Source organism: Lytechinus variegatus, chromosome 2, assembly GCF_018143015.1.
Source record: "Lytechinus variegatus isolate NC3 chromosome 2, Lvar_3.0, whole genome shotgun sequence".
Taxonomy (NCBI): Eukaryota; Metazoa; Echinodermata; class Echinoidea; order Temnopleuroida; family Toxopneustidae; genus Lytechinus; species Lytechinus variegatus.
The window spans coordinates 54,206,248-54,226,637 of NC_054741.1; the positions used below are offsets into that span (position 1 = coordinate 54,206,248).

The 20,390-nt window shown below is 36.6% G+C and overlaps 1 protein-coding gene across 3 annotated transcripts; it reads right to left on the reverse strand.

Moving 5' to 3' along the window:
- Window positions 1–1,434: 1,434 nt before the first annotated feature.
- Window positions 1,435–19,680, reverse strand: LOC121408386 (aromatic-L-amino-acid decarboxylase-like). Of its 3 annotated transcripts, none has more exons than XM_041599847.1 (12): window positions 19,572–19,676; window positions 17,802–18,067; window positions 12,359–12,472; window positions 11,250–11,372; window positions 10,642–10,776; window positions 8,986–9,129; window positions 7,304–7,370; window positions 6,614–6,708; window positions 5,414–5,572; window positions 4,344–4,442; window positions 3,925–4,026; window positions 1,435–3,307 (listed from the first exon to the last, which is right to left on the reverse strand). In XM_041599847.1, exons 2-12 carry the CDS (start codon window positions 18,003–18,005, stop codon window positions 2,996–2,998), a joined length of 1,554 nt encoding a protein of 517 aa, XP_041455781.1. In that variant the 5' UTR covers window positions 18,006–18,067; window positions 19,572–19,676; the 3' UTR covers window positions 1,435–2,995. The 3 variants fall into 3 exon arrangements, with proteins under 3 accessions (XP_041455781.1, XP_041455780.1, XP_041455782.1); XM_041599846.1 differs by having other exon boundaries at window positions 17,802–18,464; XM_041599848.1 differs by lacking the exon at window positions 17,802–18,067 and having other exon boundaries at window positions 19,572–19,680.
- Between the last annotated feature and the right edge of the window lie 710 nt (window positions 19,681–20,390).

A 20,390-nucleotide genomic window follows, 5' to 3' on the forward strand; every position in this document is an offset into this window, starting at 1 on the left:
AGACTCCCAAGACACGTGTTGCATATGGTGCACGAGCTTTCTCTGCCTCAGCACCTTCTCTCTGGAATAATTTGCCATTAAATTTAAGAATTATACAATCACTGGAGACCTTTAAATCAAAACTGAAATCTTATCTTTTCTAACAGTATTAGTTATTGGCACTTTGACACTCATCCAAACTTTCTCTTTCTTTTCTTGTGCGTGCGCCTCGGAATAGAATATTTCTAGATAGATGGCGCTATATAAATGCCTATTATTATTATTATTATTATTAAAATGGCTTTAATATCAAGAGGTTCGGGAGCTCCTCCCGGACCCCACCCATAATCAGTTGAATGGATGAGTTTGGACTATGGCCCCCAAAAGTTCTAGAACCAAACACAAAAAGGAGGAAAGAAAGAAAAGCAAAGCAAAATGTAGCATATTTTTCTGATCACGTCAAAATCTATCTTCATGTTAGATTTTATGAAAAGGTGATTTAAAAAAAAAAAAAAAAAAAAACACCCTGATTTTTGCAATGTAAATGCCAATTTTTTTTGCTCGCTCGCTCGCATTTGTATATTCATTTTAATTGCCCGATGCACCATATCGCCCCGTCAATATTTTTGCCCTGTGACGCCATTATCTGTTCCATGATATGACCGGGAAATTTTTGGCTCTTGCCCCCCCCCCCCCGACCCCTGTTTATATCAATAAAACAAAAGAAATTGTAATCAAAGTTAGACATTAAATGAGGCTCTCATTTGCATACAGACGAGGATTTACAGTGAGGTAAAATGAGAAATGCCCAAACTTTCTTGTTTTACCTCCTATTTTGATGGAAATTTCAGAGCTATCCTTTTTTTTTTGCTGATTTTTCTATATAGATTATCAACTTGTTGCTGGGGTTGACTAGGCTGTTTAAATTTTTTTGAAAGGAAGGGAAGAAAGATGTCGGTCTAAAAGAGTTATATCAATTTAAAATATGACCCCCACCTCCTCCCTTCTTGCTGTCACCTTTTGCTCTCACTCTCTATCTCTTGCTGTTTACCCTTTCTCTTCCTCCTTTATCTCTTTCTCTAACCTTTGTGCATCTTGGAAGCATCTGATTGAAATAAAACAATAGAAAATAAAGAAAATAGAACAATAGAAAATAAAGAAAGCATGCCAAAGAGTGGATATGAATTCTTAGCATTCATGGCGTGTGATGCCAGACTAAAAAAAAATAGCACGATGTCTGTTTAATCTTAAACCAAATAACGAGATGCGCGAAAAAGCAGCGTCTAATGTGTGAAATATAAACATCTGTATTCTCCAGTGACGTCTTTTAAGGATAGACAGAATCTGTCAGTCGCTCTTAATAAATACACCGTTATTTGATCTTTTTGGAGAAGAATGACTCGAATCAACCTTGAAGTTGTTTTCATACAAGCGAATGTTTGTCAATCAATCTACTCTGTTTGTATACTGGTATTGGAAGGTTTTATTTGTCAAGAAAGTACAAGCTAGATAAGCATTACACAAAAGCAGGATTTTAATCGCCAATATCCATAATCAATCTATTGACACATTAGTCATCAGGCCAAAGATTCGTGATTGTCCAGTCGTATTTGAAACCCCGTCTCTCGGCCCTTCCCGCCTCTCGTTCACCAACTGCCCCGATCAAAATATCAAGCTAATGTTTCCCGTCCAATCCGATTTGAAGACTATCAAGCGAATAGTTCTCTTTCTCTTTTAATTTTGAAATACATACATTATTAATTATTTAATCACGTAATGAAGTCTGTCATTTTACATTTATATAACATCAAACAGAAAAAAATACATATTTTTGGCGCTATAAGTATACATCATGATAATTTGAATGGTCAATTTGATAAGCAGAAAATTCCTTCTATTAGTTTTTAATCGAATTAGATTTTAGGATTTAGTTTCTCACACTAAGCGGTAAAATGCTTGCGAACGTAGCGATCGAATTTGGTATTTCGCCAGGGTTCGTAACATGTTGGCATTACAACAATGAACAATGAAACCGGTTCGAATAAAAAAAAAATCCTGGGACCTTCTCTCCCAACCCCTGCGACTGAGTCCCCTGAAATGAAATAGCCAAACTTTACTAAACTTAGTGTTCAAATGAGATTTCAGAACTTTGTTGGGTAAATTGTTCCATGTCTTAATCTCAATATTAATTATTATTATTATAAGGTTTTAGTTTTAAACATTTAAAAATTCACGGCCATATGCAACTCAGGACATAAAGTGCTGTTTTTTTTTGTTATTTTAAATCTAGAAAACATACTCTCGAATGCCAGCAACTATAGAGCAAAAATAAAGAGGCTGCCTTATTGTAAGATATTGTAAAGTATAAAACATATAAATATGCCCTTTGCGCATCTACAAGCATCTTCATTAAATCTTTACACAGTTCTTGTTAATTTTAATTACACACATCATTTTTATCATCTTAATTGCATGAACATGGTAATATCAGCGGTGTGAAAAGATTTGACTGTACACTGATCCAATGGAACAAAATAGTTTGATGCAAAGTTCGAATAAATCGTTTATTTAAAGAAGGGAATATTAGAGAATCGGTATGGGTCCTTTATAATATTCCGTTTTCCATAGAGCGCGTATCACGTAGGAAAGAAGTTATCCAAACGTTTTACAGAATTTCCTGATCACTATAGATTCTGGCGATCCCGCATACACCGTATGCGTAATCTCCACTCCCTTGGGAAGTATTCCAGAAACGAGTTGCGCACTTACAACGCGAACGACATTAAAGGTATTTAAAAAAAAAAACATTTTCAGCCTATAGTTAAAAACATGAATAAAGTCAAATTCTATCAGAACAATAAGTATTTGATACTCCACGAAAATTTGAATAAATCAAGTAAAGAGGAATAAAAGAATAGATTTTTGATATTCCACGAAACTTTGAAGAAATCAAGTAAATGGAAATTATTGATCAAATTCATGATTTTCCTCAGAAATTGTCAGGAATGTAATCTCGTTAACGTATTTGCAGAAAATGTCCATTGATGCATCCGTTTTTCTTGTATTCCCGTAACTCATCTTTGGATATAATCAGTTCACTAGCTTGTTCATTGATCAACAGCAATCCCTCTTGATCGTGCTCACTCTGTACCTCGTTGGCGGCGTCGGCGATGATACTCCAAGCAAAAGTCATGTGCCTTGATTCGGCCGCTGCGCTGCAGATCGGAAACCGTATGACGTATCGGCCCTTGTATTCGGTGAAATTGATGAAGATCTTTCCCTGATCGTTGACCATCTCTAAAAGGCGTTTGCTTAGTTCGTCTGGTCCCTAATTACAAAATAAATGAAGACGCGTTTTCAATGACTCTGAATTAGATTGGTGATGACGTTGTTGATAGTGATAATGGTGGGGTGATGGAAATGACGGCAATATTATTTACCTTAAGTTTGTGATAATTAGGGATAAATATGCTGAAATTACGATTATGTTATTTTTATAGTAAAAATGGTATAGGGCGATTGAGATGATGATGAATATGTGTTATGGGTATTGATGTTAATGATGATGATGATTGTATTAGCGGTTTTAATTCTAGTAATGGTGGTAAACAGTTATTAAACGACTATACGATGATGAGGATGATGATGAATATGATGACTATGATGTTTCTGATGACAATAATTCTAATGATGATAAAAAATTAGATAATAATGATAATGATGATGATGGGTACGCTACTGTGATAGTGAAGGGTTCTCACCAATGCCACTATCCAATAGCAATAAAGTTATCTCGACTTTCATTGGTTACTATGCTATCAATGAATTAGACGACCTTTTCTGTATTAGTTGTTACAATCAATCAAACAATCAATCAAATTACTACTTATTTAATATGTTTAATCATCTTAATTTCCTTATTAGTATTGACAATAAGTAATTTACCTTCAGCCGGAAACACACCAATCCGAGGATGACATCGGCTACGATTTCGAAACGATCATCGCTTCTGACAAGAGCCTCAAACTCGTGCGCAAGACGGACTTGCTGAAAAACATAAGCAGTCAGTCAATAAAAGCGGGGTTACAAATGAAATGAAGTAAAAGTGGTGAAAATAAAAATAGGCCTATATTGAAATTTACGTGGCATCGGGTGCAAAAACAAGGTGTTCGCAAAAAATAGAGAATTTAAGTTTAGCCCATGCGCGTATCCAGGGGGTGGCGGAAGTGCGGGCGCACCCCAAACTTTCCCATGTTGCATCATCATGGAATGCATTTTTTTGGGGGGCTTGTCGAATTTCTCCTGAGACAAAATTAGGACCCCGTAAGGTCTGACTCTTTATCCGCTGTATTTGCCATACATACCTTTCTCAAGTGCTTCTGAAGTTCCTCAATCCCCAGTAGTCTCAAGACAAACCACATCTTAAGAGGTCTGCATGGACGGGTAAGGTAGAGGGACCAGTTCTACAAATAAAAAAGAATGAATGTAAGTATATACAATAGCGAGTTTTCGCAATTGCGCGGGGACGGATTCTATACAGCATAGTAAATCTATTGACAGTACCCGTCAAATCACAATGAACTCCTCAGAGGTCTTTGTCGACAATTGGCCAACCGAGACAGGAGATCGTCCTATGTTTCGAAGCTAATGAAAAATTGCAAATAATGTCGTTTGTCCAGTCACCGATGCCACTGCTGCTTCGATTTAGAGAGTTTCGAAAAAAGACTGACTGCTTTGTCATGAAGGGCGTTTGATAAAAGATTCTCTGCGTTCCAGAAAGCATCTGTGTAGTATAGTTGCGAAAATTCTATATCGCGCCAAACAACTAGTCTGCTGGGCAAACCCTTCGCTCGAGTTAAGGGTCTGAATGTAAAGCCTACTCATGCCTTGTGTACTGAAGGCTCTTGGAACAGCAAGTTTTGTATGTGCTAGTCTTTGCGTGGAGGCACACTTGTTGATCAAAGTTCCAATGAGGGTCTGTGCCTGCAGACTACCAAACAACCCTGATGTCATTTCCGAAAGATCAAGACCACAAAGAGAGAAAAATTTCTTAATTGCAACTAAGTAGCGCAATGCCATTTTCGCCATCCCTCATGCACAATGCCATTTGGCGACACCAAAGAAGGAGGGGGAGGGGGTGTCACCTCTAAGAAACTTTTGAATTATCCAAAAAAAATAATGTAGAGTAATATGTAAATAGTTGGTGTGTGCTGTCAGAGACATCAAACATTACAGTCAAGCGTGCTCTGACTTATCCTCTTTCACTCTTCAAAACTAAAAAGAAATATCGAAATGCATTTTTTTTCCTTGTCCGATCATAATTGCCCCAACATTTTATTTTGTCCACCCCCTTGTTTAAAAATTATGGTGCCGCCGGCTATACTGGACACACCCCCTTACATACACCATGAAGATGTAGGAAGGAATCGTGTACCTTATAATCGACGGCCTTGTTCTGGTAGTTGTGTTTGAGGTAAATAGGATCATCATCAAACGTACGTTCCATCGCATAGCGGTCTCGAACCCACAGCCCACAGTAGGGTAGATGGACCCTCATGGCCTTCTGCGGTCCGATGCATATAGAATCGACGTACTGGATCAGAAAGGATAAGAGAGAAGAAGAAGAAGAGAAAGAGAGAAAGAGAGGGGGGGTAAGAGAAAGTGATAGAAGGGGCGGAGAGAGAGAGAAAGAGATTGTGATAAAGACACAGACATGAGGATAAAGGGAAGGATTTGAATTCGACTGAATGTAGAACTTTGAATGTGACTTAAATCGTCTTATCCAAATTTATTTGATATTTTGAAGATATATGTCTTTGGGGATAATTAATATTTGTTATGCATGTGTGGGTTACTGCCAAAGTTAAAATATTCTCTTTTTTCACTCTGATTAGAATGAATGAACGTCTTTTGTCAGAACCGTCGATTGGGTATAGTGTTTTATTTTAAACAATTAGTTATGTATGTTCTTGCAATGTTTCGTTGGTCTATAAATGTTTTCGTTCACCAGATGTCTTTTATGTTCTAAAACGATCATTAAATATGGGTACGTCGATCAAGGGCGGATCCAAGATTTTCCAAGGGGGGGGGGCACATTTTCCCAGGAATATTTGAAAAGCAAGGGAAAAAGAAAGGTTTTCACTAAAGAATGAAGGTCATTTTGACGTAAAATTTGACTAGCAATAAAAAAAGGAGGCGGCGGCACGGGCCCTGATGTGCCCCTCCCCCGCCCCTGGATCCGCTAATGACTTCGACGCACGAGGTAAAGCATAGACTGTACAGATAGTACCCCCTTGCACACCCTTCCTTCTGTACTAAATTAGAAATTAAATCTGATACAAGAACAGTGTAGTGATATGACTCACGAGACAATAAAATGCAATATTGAGTTTTTAATAGGCCTAGGTTGCAATATTTTGAGGGAAATACAATCTTTCAATGAATTATTGATTTTTATTTGGGAAAATGACATGTAAAAATAAAAGTAGTCAGTTATATTGAAGAACAGTCGATGTAAACTATAATGTTAAGAAAGTGCAATATAATTTTTACCCCCCCCCTCACACACTTTTTAATGTTGTCGGCCCCACCAGCACGTCATTTTTTATGACAGTTTATAAGTCTCTCAACCTACCTGTACGCCATTGATAAGAGGCCTAAATTCTGGGCAAACGCAAAAGCTACCTGCATATGCTGCGTCAACATGAAGCCAAACTTCTTTGCTTTGACCTGAAAAATGTAACACAAATCCGAAAAACAATAAGATAATTATTATTAACATTTATATAGCGCTTAATACAACAGTTTCTAAGCGCATTGGAAAGAAAAAAAAAGAAGTAGCAAAATACAGTGAGAGAGAACAGGATATGGAATTAAGAGGACTGATTAATGAGGTAAGATTTGAAGAGTGTTTTGAAAGATTCGACAGTGGATGATGCATTACGGATGGAGATGGGGAGATTGTTCCAGAGTTTAGGGGCAAGAGCAGAAAAAGCACGATCGCCATAACGGGTAAAAGTGCAGGGTCCTAGAGATATTCGAAGTTGAGCAGTAGAAGATCGGAGACGTGGAGTTGAAATATGAAATAAATTGTGCCTGAAAAGTATTGTCGACTAATATCGATATTTTTTACTCAAATGTGACTTATTTAACTTGGTGCAAGACCCCGGTGCAAGGCGTTAATTTCCTTATATGGTTAGAGCTGCATGTATTATTCAATCGCATTTAGAAATGAATTGAAAATATAATTGCTGGAGAGTGTTCATCAAAACATACAATAAAATATTGAGAAGCTAACACTAATGTAAAAAAATATAAACCTTACATATTTCTCCGATTTCTTGCAAGTTATCGAAAGCACACGTCGAAGTAGTACCGCTTGTTGCACAGACCTGTCTCAGCATGAGAAAAAATAGTTATTGTAATTAGAGAAAGATACAAAGATATAACAGATGTTTGGTTATCAAAAAAAGAACAGCATTGAACTTGCAATTAAAAACTAAACTTGTGAATCCATATGGGGAGTGACTTTGAGAGAACATCTGCAGTTTTAAAAGAAAATTTGTGACTCCCGGAAAGGGTAACTGGAAAATGTCACTTTTTTTTGTAAGGGGACACTGCACTGTCTACATGATGTGAACGTTACACTGAGTGATCAGACCAGTCTTCGCTCTTTTCTTAATGACAAAGTTCACCCTGAAGAAAAGTGTGTTGTAAAAAAAACAGAAAAAAAATATTGATGAAGGCTTGAGAAAAATCCATAATATATAATTTATAAAGATAGTTGTTGAAATTCAAAAGTTTTGTTTTGTGACGTCCGATATACGAGCAGCTGCGCCAATTATGTTATGTAATGTAACATGCATACACTGTAAAAACTGTGGTGTTAAAACTGACACCAATTGGTGTTAATAGAGGACCACACCCTGAGGTGTTGAAATAACACCCTAGAGATTGAACATAACACCAAAGAGTGTAAATGTAACAACCATAGGTATTGTAATAACACCTATAGGTGTAAAACTAACACCACCAATTCAACACCGACGGTGTAAAATAACTGGTGTGGTCCTCTACGTACACCGGTTAACACCACAGTTTTTGCTGTGTAAATTTCAAATTATGGTTCATGATGACTAAGACATATTTTTCTTTCAGGATCGGGTGTGATATGATTTGTCTGTTGATATATTCAGAGGTACAATGAAAACCATTTCTATTCCAACATTTTGAGAAAAAGACATTTCGTTGATTTGTTTCCAATTCGAAATACTGCTCGTATGTTACGTCACAAATCAAAACTTCTCATCAACTTTTTAAATCTTTGATTGATTTTCCTTCACCAATTGGTGAAGCTTGCATTCACCATGTATGTATTTTTTTCAGAAAAATGGTACTGGTGGTAAAATCTATCGGCGCGAAACCCCAATAATGTAGGAGGTGCTTATACGTGCAACTGTCCCGGGGGGCACTCAAATTATTTTTTGATGGGGACGTGCCTCACGAAACTCTGAAATGGGGGTCTAAGGAACTGACGAAAAGGCGAAAAGGGTAAAATACGGGGTCTTGGGAACTAAATATATACCGAGCGGTGTGAAAACCAGGGTCTATACGGGACGGCTAGTTATTATGTAGGAAGTTGCGAAGACATATGTGCATCTCTCGCATGCGGTGCTCGCGCTGGACAATTTTTGTAGAGCTGGAGAACTGAGATGTCTCGTAACGGGGGTTTTGCGAGCGGGGCTGGGCGGCTTCTGAACTGAACTTTTGTCACTCGGAGTATCTAGAGAACTGAAAATTGGGTCTGAAAAAGGGGGTCATCAAAGCGGCACGTCCCCGTACCACCAATAATATGTGAGTGCCCCCTCTGGGGCAACTGTGCGGGTGCGACGCTAAACCTTCACCAATATCTTTAAATATATTTTATACTAGTTTTACGATCGATACACTTTTGGTCAGGGTGAACATGGTGAATTTCCACTATGATAGTTGGAAATTAGTAAGTACCAGCAAAGGAAAGAGGCCCTCATTTTCCGCTTGTTTTATGGCCTCTTTTAATGTTTCTCCTCGCAGGGATCCCTTTTCATCTGTCTGCAAAGTACGAACCCGGATCCCCGTCACTGTCCCCACGCGCTGGACTGACACATGAGCCTATATAGGAATGAAAATAGACAATGGGCATTAATTAATTAAGGTTATATAATAATGAACATTCGATCAAAGTAATTCCAGGGCTAGCACCCATGCATTTTATAGTGGGGAGGGAGAGGGAGGGGGTAGGATAGGGGTAATTAAAAGTTACATGGGCATGAATACCATTCTCTTTCATATCTCTTCCTTTTTTATGCAGAGGCCGTACACAATATTTTTTTTCATATCGAAACCCTATCCCTTGCCCTATCAAAATCACATGTTCCGCTATGAATTTTTTTCCTGGTATTATTTCATTTAAACTAACCAACTTCATATCTTTTCTCTTTTTTTCTTTAAATCAAGTTACTCGACTAATTAGTAATTTTGGGTGATCAGGCATGCCAGACCTTATACGCTTTTAAAGAGCAATGCCTCCTTCAGTAGGCTTATATACTGTTTGTAAACAAAATATCAAATAGCTATCAAGTTATCAAGCGTTGTGGCCCAGTGGATAAGTCTTCTGACTTTGAAACAGAGGGTCGTGGGTTCGAATCCCAGCCATGGCGTAATTTCCTTCAGCAAGAAATGTATCCACATTGTGCTGAACTCAACCCAGGTGATTTGAATGGGTACCCGGCAGGATCAATTCCTTGAATGCACTGAGCGCTGAAAGGAAGCTCGAGCTAAAGCCGGGGTAATAATAATAAACAATGCGCCTCGGAATAGAAAATTTATAGATAGATGGCGCTGTATATATGCCTATTATTATTATTATTACTGTTATTAAATAGCTATCAAAAAAGTGGCAAAATTGTTTTTATTTACTGCCAGCATTACTAAAAATGTTCAGTAATATTATCTAATAAGCAATAAGTATGTCATCAGTATACACCGGTATCTTTAAGAAGAAAACTCTGTACGATATGCATGCCTCATTTATCGTTTTATATCAGAAGAAGGGCAATGAACCGGGAGAAACTATAACACCTAAAACGAATTCGAAAGGTGCTTAATTACCAACTCGTTAACATCACTACTCGTTAAATAACACTACCAGTATTATACTGGTAGTGTTATTTAACGTGTATAGTGGTGTTAACGAGTTGATAATAATTATAATATACCTGTAAATGTAACAGAACAGATTTATTTTCTGGAGACGTTATTATATTCCTGGGTGCCATTTCTTTTAAAATTTTGTAAGAATTGCTCGTCGAAGTGTCAATTGAATAACACTTACTACCCACCCCTTCCCCTGAAGAATCCACCACATTGCTTTCATTATACTGCAACGTGTATATGACAAGGTCAAACGGTTAAACGACATTTTAAAAAAATCCTGATTCAAATGAATGTAGAGTTAAACGTTAAACCATTAAAAGGTCATTTTACGATTGACATTTCTTCATGTTCTTTAAGATGTTTCCTTTCTCCCTTTACGTAATTTTACTCCATTCAAGTTTATAAGGATAATCATGATATTACATAAAATTCCATCAAAATTATGGTATAAGAACGATAATCCGATACCTGGTCACTGGTAAAGACGACGAGTTTCGACGTGACGTCATATGGGTTAATGTCAAGATCGTTCCCACGGAGTTGGCGGAGCAGTCTCATCTTGGCTGCTGTAAACATCAATGTTAACGCGCCCGTGTTACTCTCCTGCGATGGTTAGAATAAATGCATGGTATTTTTAATACGTATATGCACATCAATATTTCAAAGTTTGACATATTTGTAATTATGTCTACAAATTTATGATTGGGTCTTTTCTTGGTTCAGTTCATGAAGAACAAGCTTGGATTTTAGTGGTCAATTTCAAAACGTTTCAGCCCCTACAAAAAATGCGATCACATAAGCTTTAAATGAAAAAGAAAGCTTCTGGAAAAACGCCCTTCTGATCTGGGGATATAGCAGTGGATGAATAATTGGAAGAAAGTTACATTTCTGGCCGACGAGCCATATTTTCAAAGCTGATCTTAAATAAGTAGTTACTGTTCAAGAAAAAACACAACAAATACTGTCTATAAAGGTAAAAATTTGACGCTGCTGAAGTAGATGACCAGCGAATAAGTAGGACAAAATAGGAAGAAAAAAAAGAACAGTTATGATGGTCCTTTCCCATCTACACCCACCTGAATAACACCACCACCGGTATTCTTTTCCGAGCTGAATATGAATTCATCCGGTAGATTAAGCATCTTTCCAAACCAGTCCATCATTCTCATCTCAAGCTCTGTGGAGGCAGGTCCTGATTGCTAAGTGAATACAAGATAATCACATTTGTCTTAATTTCTCTCCTCTCTTTACTTTTTTTGCACCCCTCTCTCCCCCTCTTTTCAATTTCTCTCTCCCTCTCCCTCTCTCTCGCTTTCAACTCTTTCTCTTTTACCTCATGCACCCTCCATTCGCTAGCCTTTTCTCGTCTTTATACAAGCATTCTACTCCCAATAATCATATATACAGTATATATATTTGTTTACATTATAAAACACGTCAACTTTAGTTAGTCACAATATTCGATTGATTAATTATAACAGTAATGTTGTTTTGAAATGACTTTCTTTATTACTACATCTTTATATAAACTGGATGCATTAGGTATTATCAATGTTTTTAATGAGCAATAAGAAAACATTTCTGGAGGATGGAGACAAGAAAACTTAGTAATATGAAACGTTCTCTCTTACACATCTTCCGTAAGATGTTCTTGACATCTCTTCTTTTAAACTAATTTACAACAACGTATGAACAAGACGGCTTCTATTCATCCATCGTCTTTATAATCATCATAATGCATGAACAAAAACTGCCATTTCTTCAATATTAAATTTTCATTTTGAAATAATCAGAATTACACAATTCTAGAGCTGAAGAGTACTTATATTGGAAAATCCACTCTGATCAAATTGTTTTGATATGCGTGTTGGCTTATACAAGAAAAAAAGGAGGGGTAGAAATCTACAAAATTTGAAAGCATTATTGTAGCGAATTTTCGCCATGCAATATGCATCTCCCATCTTTCTATTTCATCAGAGAGTGAATAGGGGCAAGAGCCACCTATGTTTTTTTTCAAATAGCGAAAAGGGGAAAGGATAATCAAAATGAAGGTAAGGCGAAGAAGACGATAAAAAGAAGGGAAATGGAAAAAAGGAAAAGGAGTATCAATAAGAGATGGCAAAATTAAGTCTCATTAATCTTGTCCCTCATCAAAATACCTTCTGTGTGAGAATGGATGTCTTACCCAGCTAAACGTAGGAGTAGCCAGACTATTCGCAAGCATGTCGCCAACCACTGAAGCCGCCGAAGTCCCTGCCTCGAAATAGGCGTGAAAGTTTGGGTTGTGGAATTGTGTCATCTATACGGTAAAACGCATAAAAAGTTAAGAATAGATAGTTTTGAAATGTCAAAATACAAATGTTGAATGTATTTGTCTCAGCAGATGAGGAAGGGAGGGGGGGGGGTAAACCCCCGAGTAAACCCAAGTCGCACTCTTAGCCCATAGTTGAACATCACGCCGATAGATTCATACTACCAGTACCAGTTTCCATTTTCTGAGCAGTACAATACATGCATGGCCATAGGAAGCGGGAGTGCTAAAGCCGCACCCCCCACAAAAAAAATCTTTGAGGTGTTGTGTATTACTCTCCAAAGGCAGTATCCTAGGTATTCTGGAAGATGTGTAAATAAGGGGAAAATATAACCAAAATGGCCTTGATGTTGTAGTGAACCTTTTAAAAATATATTATCGTGATTTTTTTTTTTGGTTTTTCAAATTTCTCTGGACCAAATTGAGCTCCATTTGCAATATTTTCCTTTTCAAATCTTTATCAGCACCCCAATAAAAAAGTCGCCTCAAGGGCCCTGAATATATGCTGTGTTCTCTGGTGTTGTAATGATCCACTTTTATATAGCGCTTAATTCGTCAAAACGTCCATTATCATTACCCCGGTCATCCGATCCTGGCATGCCCGCATAAAATTATAATCATAATTACAAAGCTCTTCGGTGATACAGAGCAAAAAAAAATCGTTTTTTATTAGCAAATTCTGTTTTAACATAATTATGATCATAATATATGCACCTGTTGCTTGTAAGGGATATCCTTTTTTTGCTAAGCTGCACGGTCTTGTTTTAATGGATTTTTTGCTTGGTTTGGGCTATTTATGTTTTTACTGCATCTTGTTTGCCCCCCATCGCTTCCGTAAAGTTTCGTCAATTCCGTTAAATTTTTCTCCAATCTCCATATCGCAGAAATATAAAAAACATTAGAACTATGTATAGCTGCATATTAGTCACACATCCCATCACGCGTTTGCCCCTGATCTTGTTACCCTATCTACATAATCCCGTGATGTTTTTAAGCAAATGACTATACAACTGCATGTCGAAAAATCTTTCCGCTTGAGTGAGCACAACTTACTTTTCAAAAGTTCGTAAAAAAATGATTTGCGCAGAACTTGGAAATAGTTGTATGAATGAAAGTAGACGTTAATGATTAAAAACACACGGACTTTAGCCAGGAAGATTGCTTTGGAGATATATTTCATCTTTATAATTTGTTTCCTTGCCCAATACACTTCATAGAGCGCCATTGCGCCCCCTCCTCCCCACACACCGAGGCCCTCGCGATGATATCTGCTTTACACGGAAATGTCTTAGGCTTTATTTTCTTTGTGTTAATTATTGTCCAGCTTGGGACTGGGAGAAATGTGGAGAAACAAGTATTGAATAAAATATGAAATGTAAACCCACTTTAAATGATTACAACTTAGTGAAAAACTGCTGGAGATGTCTAAAATAAACTGATGTTTACATTCAGTTATGTCCTCACATCCAGCTGGCACAAAAACGGTAAAGGTTGTGCATACCCAGGGATAAAGTGACAATTTCAGGTGGCAAAGTTGTTACAAAATGTTTAAATGTTACTATTTTATTCCAATTGGTTACAAATGTAAAAGAAATGTACCGCACGGTCATTTTGTTTTCGCCTTTTTCCTTGACACAGCGTGAATATGAGCATTTCTGCGAGCTTTACAAAAATGGACAGTGCTTACTCAAGTGTGACATTCTGTCAAAATTTTTACTTTCATTTGAAGGATGAGACCCAAACCCAAGAAAACTTGTGAAAAAAATATCCCAATGTGGTATATTTTTCAATTCCTTGGACGTTTTCAAAGTGTAAACTTTTTATTAATACTACATGAATTTCAAACGTTTTCGCTTTATTGACATGTCCAATACACTACCCTCAAATTGAACTCCATAGAAAATGTGAGATAGGAACCACTTCTAAATTATTGTTACGTACCTTCTACTACATTACACTGTAAAAATGATATTGGGTAAAATGTTTACCACCACGAGGGTAATTATGCGTACAACTAATTAGGGGCAGTGTTTTACCCAATGCGGGAAACATATTGTCCAGTAAGGTCAGATAATAAGCAACAATTTACTTTGAAATGAGCAAAATTTTCATCACACTGGAAAAATAAAAAAGCCCAAAAGAAAATGAGTGCGCAATACTCCTTCATGAAATAAGCAATACAGTGCTAAAAACCTTCCAAAGTCGTCTTAAAATTGGAACATGAAACCAGCATGTAAACACGACGTGTCAAATAATGATCGATATTGTTCATTACATGCATGATCTAGGCAAATATAACTATCATTTATTCATATTTGAATCTCTTATTCAAAGGAGAAACAGTGGTTAAAACCCCGAGTGTATTATAAAGGGAAAATCTTTGAACTCTTTTCGTTATACGATCATCCAAAAGGAATTGATTTTTTTTGCACGATTTTTGTTTTTGTTTTTTGCTTTCACACAAGTCATGTATAAGTTATAGAAATTGGAGATTATGTTAGGACATGGCAAAAGGGTATACTCTTAAAAAATGATTGGCCAAATCATCAATGAGTTGGTGAATATTATGTTTATTCGGCCAAATCGAATATTGTCAGAATCAACTACATTCATTGGTTATCTACCGGACATTTAATGGATTTCTACAAATATTTCTGCTCATACGGATCCAGAGTTGCACTTTTAAGGGGTGCTAATTTTTGGCGCGATGCAGCGTTATATTGATTTTTTTATCATAGTTTTAAAAACGATGATAAATGGTTTGATTTTGGTACTTCCTATATGTAACGAATTCTGTAGTCTCTTTCGCATTTCTTTACTTCTCCTCCCTTTATTATTTTATATTTTTATTTATTTTTATTTATAACCCTATGTATTGCTCTTTAATCCTGCCATATTTTTATTACTGTAATTTAGTCTGGGCTAACACATATCAAACCCATCTTAAAAAATTATGTTCCCTTCAAAATAAAATTGTACGTATTATTTCTCCAGACGTCAGTATACCACCAGCAAATACCACGAATTTGTTTCATTCCCTAAAATTGTTGAAACTAGAAGACATCAACAAACTTCAACAATGTCATTTTCTCTACAGATGTTTAAATTCTCAAATTCCACAAAAATTTCGTGATTCATTTACACATGTTTCCAACATACATCATTTTGATACCCGTTCAAATAATCAAATATTCATTCCCAAACATAGAAAAATAATCTTCCAACACAACATTCGTTATACTGGCCCAAAAATATGGAATGAAATTCCGGATTACATAAAAAAATCTTTGTCGACAATCAGCTTTAAATATAAAATGAAAAAAATGCTTCTGTCGTTATATATATAAATATTTCTCCCTTCTTACGTTTTCTTTGACTTCTAACATGAACCATGGACAAATTGTTGTTGCGGCATTTATACTTTGCCCCCACTGATATTTTGTTGAGCATTCTATTTTATTTCGTAAGTCATGCCCGCCTCCCCGCTCACGTCTCCCTCTCTTGTTCACTTTCATTTTCTTTGTTTTCTTTTTTCTTTTCTCTGCCCTTTTTCTTGGTATTGTGTATTGTATTTTTGTCTACAGGCGTATCCCGCCACAAGCCTCAGCTTTTAGGGTATACGCCTTCTTCCTTAAACCTAATATGTACATATTAGATATATATATATTTTGTTTATATAACAAATTGATTTATGTATGAATTTATGTTATGAAAAAATGTACTGAAATGGAAGAAAATAAATGTTTTATTTGAATTGAATATTAAACACAATATATAAATATACACGTAAAATATTTCAAATGCATGAAATGATTTTATTCTCTGTTTTCGTTTTCCCCGGGCGTAATATTCCCTTTCTTTCATTCCTTATTTTCATTTTTTTTTGTCTTGCTTTAGGGTAGGCAATCTGCAGGCGCGGATCCAGGATTTTGTAGGGGGGGAGCAATTTCGAAGTCACAAGTGCAGATTTTTGGTGGCGTCTATAGGGCTGCCTACAAGATATAGTATACAACGCGTGAAGAATGTGCAGCTGATCTATAGCTTTTACTAAGACCGGGGAGGGGGTGCGGCTGGAAAAATCCAATCATTTCCAATTATTTCCTGCCTTTGGCAAATCGATAAGGTTTTTTTTTTTTATGGGAAGGGATATTCCTAAGGACGGAGGTCAAAGTACATCGTAAGTTTTTTTTTTCAAGCAAGATATGTACAGTATCCCCAAATGCTAAATTGAATGCAAAACAACGGAATATTCTTAAAGCACTGTTTGTCATTAAATAAATTTTCTATATACTGACCTGAAAAAGAAGCAATTAAAACGCATTTTGTTAAAGGAAAAAAATGCGAGCTTACTTTTTTTTGTTTTTAATATTCCAACATAAAAACTGAAAATTCTAAGCACCTTTTGTAACCATGAACATGATGCATGGTTTCTAACTAAACAACTGATGTGAGCGGAAAGTACGAGCAGAAATTCTTTGAAATCCCGAACTGAAAACTAGGCATTCTCACCACGTATTTTTCTTTTTTTAACAGGTAGGTATGAATAAACAATTAATGCGAGCGCGGAGCGCGACCTAAAATTTTTCGATTTTCCAAGAAAGTGAAAATTTAAAATTCTAAGCACTTTTTGTAACCATGAACATGATGGTTTCTTAAACAAGTGATGCCAGCGCAAAGCGCGAGCTGAAAATGGATATTCAGACCAGAAAAAGGGACATTTTGAGGACTGATTTTTAGGAACTCATGAAGAGCAGACACATCTCACCAATCTGCTAATGCAAACCTATGCAGGACTAAAAATGTTTTATATTCAGCCCTTAAAGGGGGCAATCACTTTAAGCAGTCATGAAAAAGAAGCATATGTCACTACATCAAGTAATAAAAGCTCGAAGTGCGAGGAAATATATTTGGGGTATATTGACTTGAAATCGGGATGTTTTAGTACCAATTAATCCCCTTGAACATGATTTATCTCATTAAACAGTCAATACGAGCACCAGGAGTGACGAACACATAGGCCCTAAGCAAATTATATGTAATGAAGAAATATCTTATATAATAATTATGATATAATATTGTAACATTAAATAATATTGTTACTTCTTGCCCCATTACGTTTCTCTTTCTCTCCCCCTCTTTGTTCTCCTTCCCCTTTTTTTTCTTTTCTTGAAATTCTATGGGGGTGCGCCCGCATCTTCCGCCCCCCCCCCCCGATCCGCACCTGGACACACATCCATTTACCAACAGATTTATTAATTACGTTATCTACCAATTCATTTTAAGATGTATAAAAAACAATAAGCTATTCGATTCTTACCCCAGGAACAAATATATTTTTGACATCCGCCATGATGTCGTTCCACGGTTGGGGTTTCTCGGGGGCTTCTTGGGGCAACCTTTCGAGAAGAAAACCCGGCTTTACGTCGGGAACCGGTGAATGCTGCTCCAGATCGCTCCAGAGCTGCTCGACAAACTCCAACATGTCTTTTCCGTACTCGCCAAGTTTGTTAGGGCTTCCCATCTTTCAAATATTGAGTGACGTCTCTGATTGTCTCAGTCTTGAATACCTTGTTCACCTTAGCACTGATTTGTACGAGAGATGCAGTCAAAATGTTTGCGATATCACCTGCATGGAACGCCCCGGTGATGATTTCCGAGCCAATAATGGAAAGCAGAATGACTCCTATGAAATGTTGAAGAGGATTTTAAGGTGTCCCAATTCTAAAGGTTGGTGTATGGTCTGCCCGCATAATAAACCAATTCTTAAACTTTTGGAACCTCACTAGCTATATCGATCGAGCGACCAGGTTATCGGTGATCTAATTAAGAAAGTAATGTCATCCCAATCTGACACATATAGGGGCGGAGTTTGGGACCGTCACCAGCAGAAAACGAAAGCTTGCTTATGCTGTAAAGTCGTCATTTGCCGATGTAAGGGTTAATTGACTCGTCAATATGTCACATGCATGATCGGAAGAGTCTGCAATGCAAACAAAATTCTAAACAATATCAAGTTATGCAACAGAATCAGCGTTATGCCTATACCGTCAAATTTGAAAAAACTGTTTTTTGATTTAATCAAATTGACACAGAATGCCTAAAATGGTCAAATCTGAATTATGTAATTATAAACTCTTAAAAAGGGTAGGCTTATCTGCAGGGACATATGAGTTGTTGCAGCTGATGATTTGATACTATAAGCTCTTCGAACATGATATACACAAAATGAATATTATACTCTAAAAATTGCGAATGTTAAATCAACATTTGAAAGGTTGGAGGAGTGACAACCTTTTCCAAATTACATCCAACCTTGTATAAAGCTGAATCCAATATTTTAACTGTTGGGTAGAACCATTTAAAGTGGTAAATGCAACATTTAGAAAATGTTGTCACTCCTCCAACCTTTCAAACATTTCTTGTTTTTAGAGTGTATCTAAAGGAACATGAATATTCATGACTTTATCCAGTAACCGCAAAATAGTCTGTATTAATTGTATTCTATCTTTAAAACGACTGAAACCATAGAGTGAATACAAGAGTAACGGTTTATTTCTATTCTATTTTTCTCCTCAATCGATCCTTTCTGTCACTCCAAAAATTGGTCGGATCGTAGAAATAAACACGGCCAAGGTGCCGTGGCCAAGTGGTCTAAGGTGCCTGGCTATACATGAACAAGTCCGCGGGGTTCGATACCCGGCCGCGGCAGCTATGCCCGTAAGCAAGGCATTTAATCTACAATGCTCTTTTATCCTGCTTTTAAATAAATGGAAATGCTATATGCATTATTGGTAACTAGATGTGAACTTGTTCACAAAAAATTGAGTTTCTATATTCTCTGCCTAAATACAATAATGAATAAAGTTCTACATTCACTTTTTAAGGTAGACTTTATTTTGAGAACTAAAACCATAAAAAGGGATACATCATATTAACATTCACGAAGCATGAATGAAGAGATTATTCTAATAAAAACATGACACATAACACAGTGAACGACATGCAGGTATAGGCTACAAATTTTGTGAATATCATTAAAAGACATGCCACTTGATTTCGAACCTAAAATACCAATAGGAAAACTTACCATTTTAATTTGGATGTTTTACCAGATCAATATGCTCACTCATGTGCAAACTGTAAGAGCTACTTTCAGGCTGCTAACTCTTCCCTCTCGTCACGCTCTTTGCCAAATTGGACTCTGTTTCTATCCTTTTATCGGAAAAAAATGAGAACGTGGACTCTGGAAAAGAATTGATGTCATCTTTCTTTGATTGTGAATGAAAACATACATTGTTCTTAAATTTTAAAAGTAGTTTGGTCCGATCCAGAACAGACAATGCGCTTGATTCATGGCATTCACGAGCTATTAGCAGGGACGCGAGAGTTCCCGGAGCTTACTAGATCCGGGTGACGGGACTATAGCTATAACCAATTAACGCACTCCATTATGTTTTACACATAGAGATATATACTTAATCTCTATGGTTTTACCAAACTATTTTGGTGAAAAGGGAATATGTAGACCTAAGTTGACTGTATGGGTAAAATATATCGCAAAACACTTTGTAAGGACATTTATCCAGTCTTGTTCGAATTCTATTGATGAAACATGCCCCCCCCCCCGACAAAAAATAAGTAATATTTTTGGCCATCAGTTAGCCTCATTGTATATTTATTACTCTACCCTTCTGAGAATGCGATATTGACTTCTTCGTACTGTTTTTTTTTAGATAGATTTTATCATCCATCAAATGATTACAAATAATAATGATAATGGTATCATATTACTCATCTGGTTAAAAGGTTAATTCTTTTGACCTTTCCCCCTAATTTCATAGTGTTTGACATTACAATTTTTTTTATAGTTTGTTAATATTTTTGGGCTTTGGCATTGTTTGTCAAG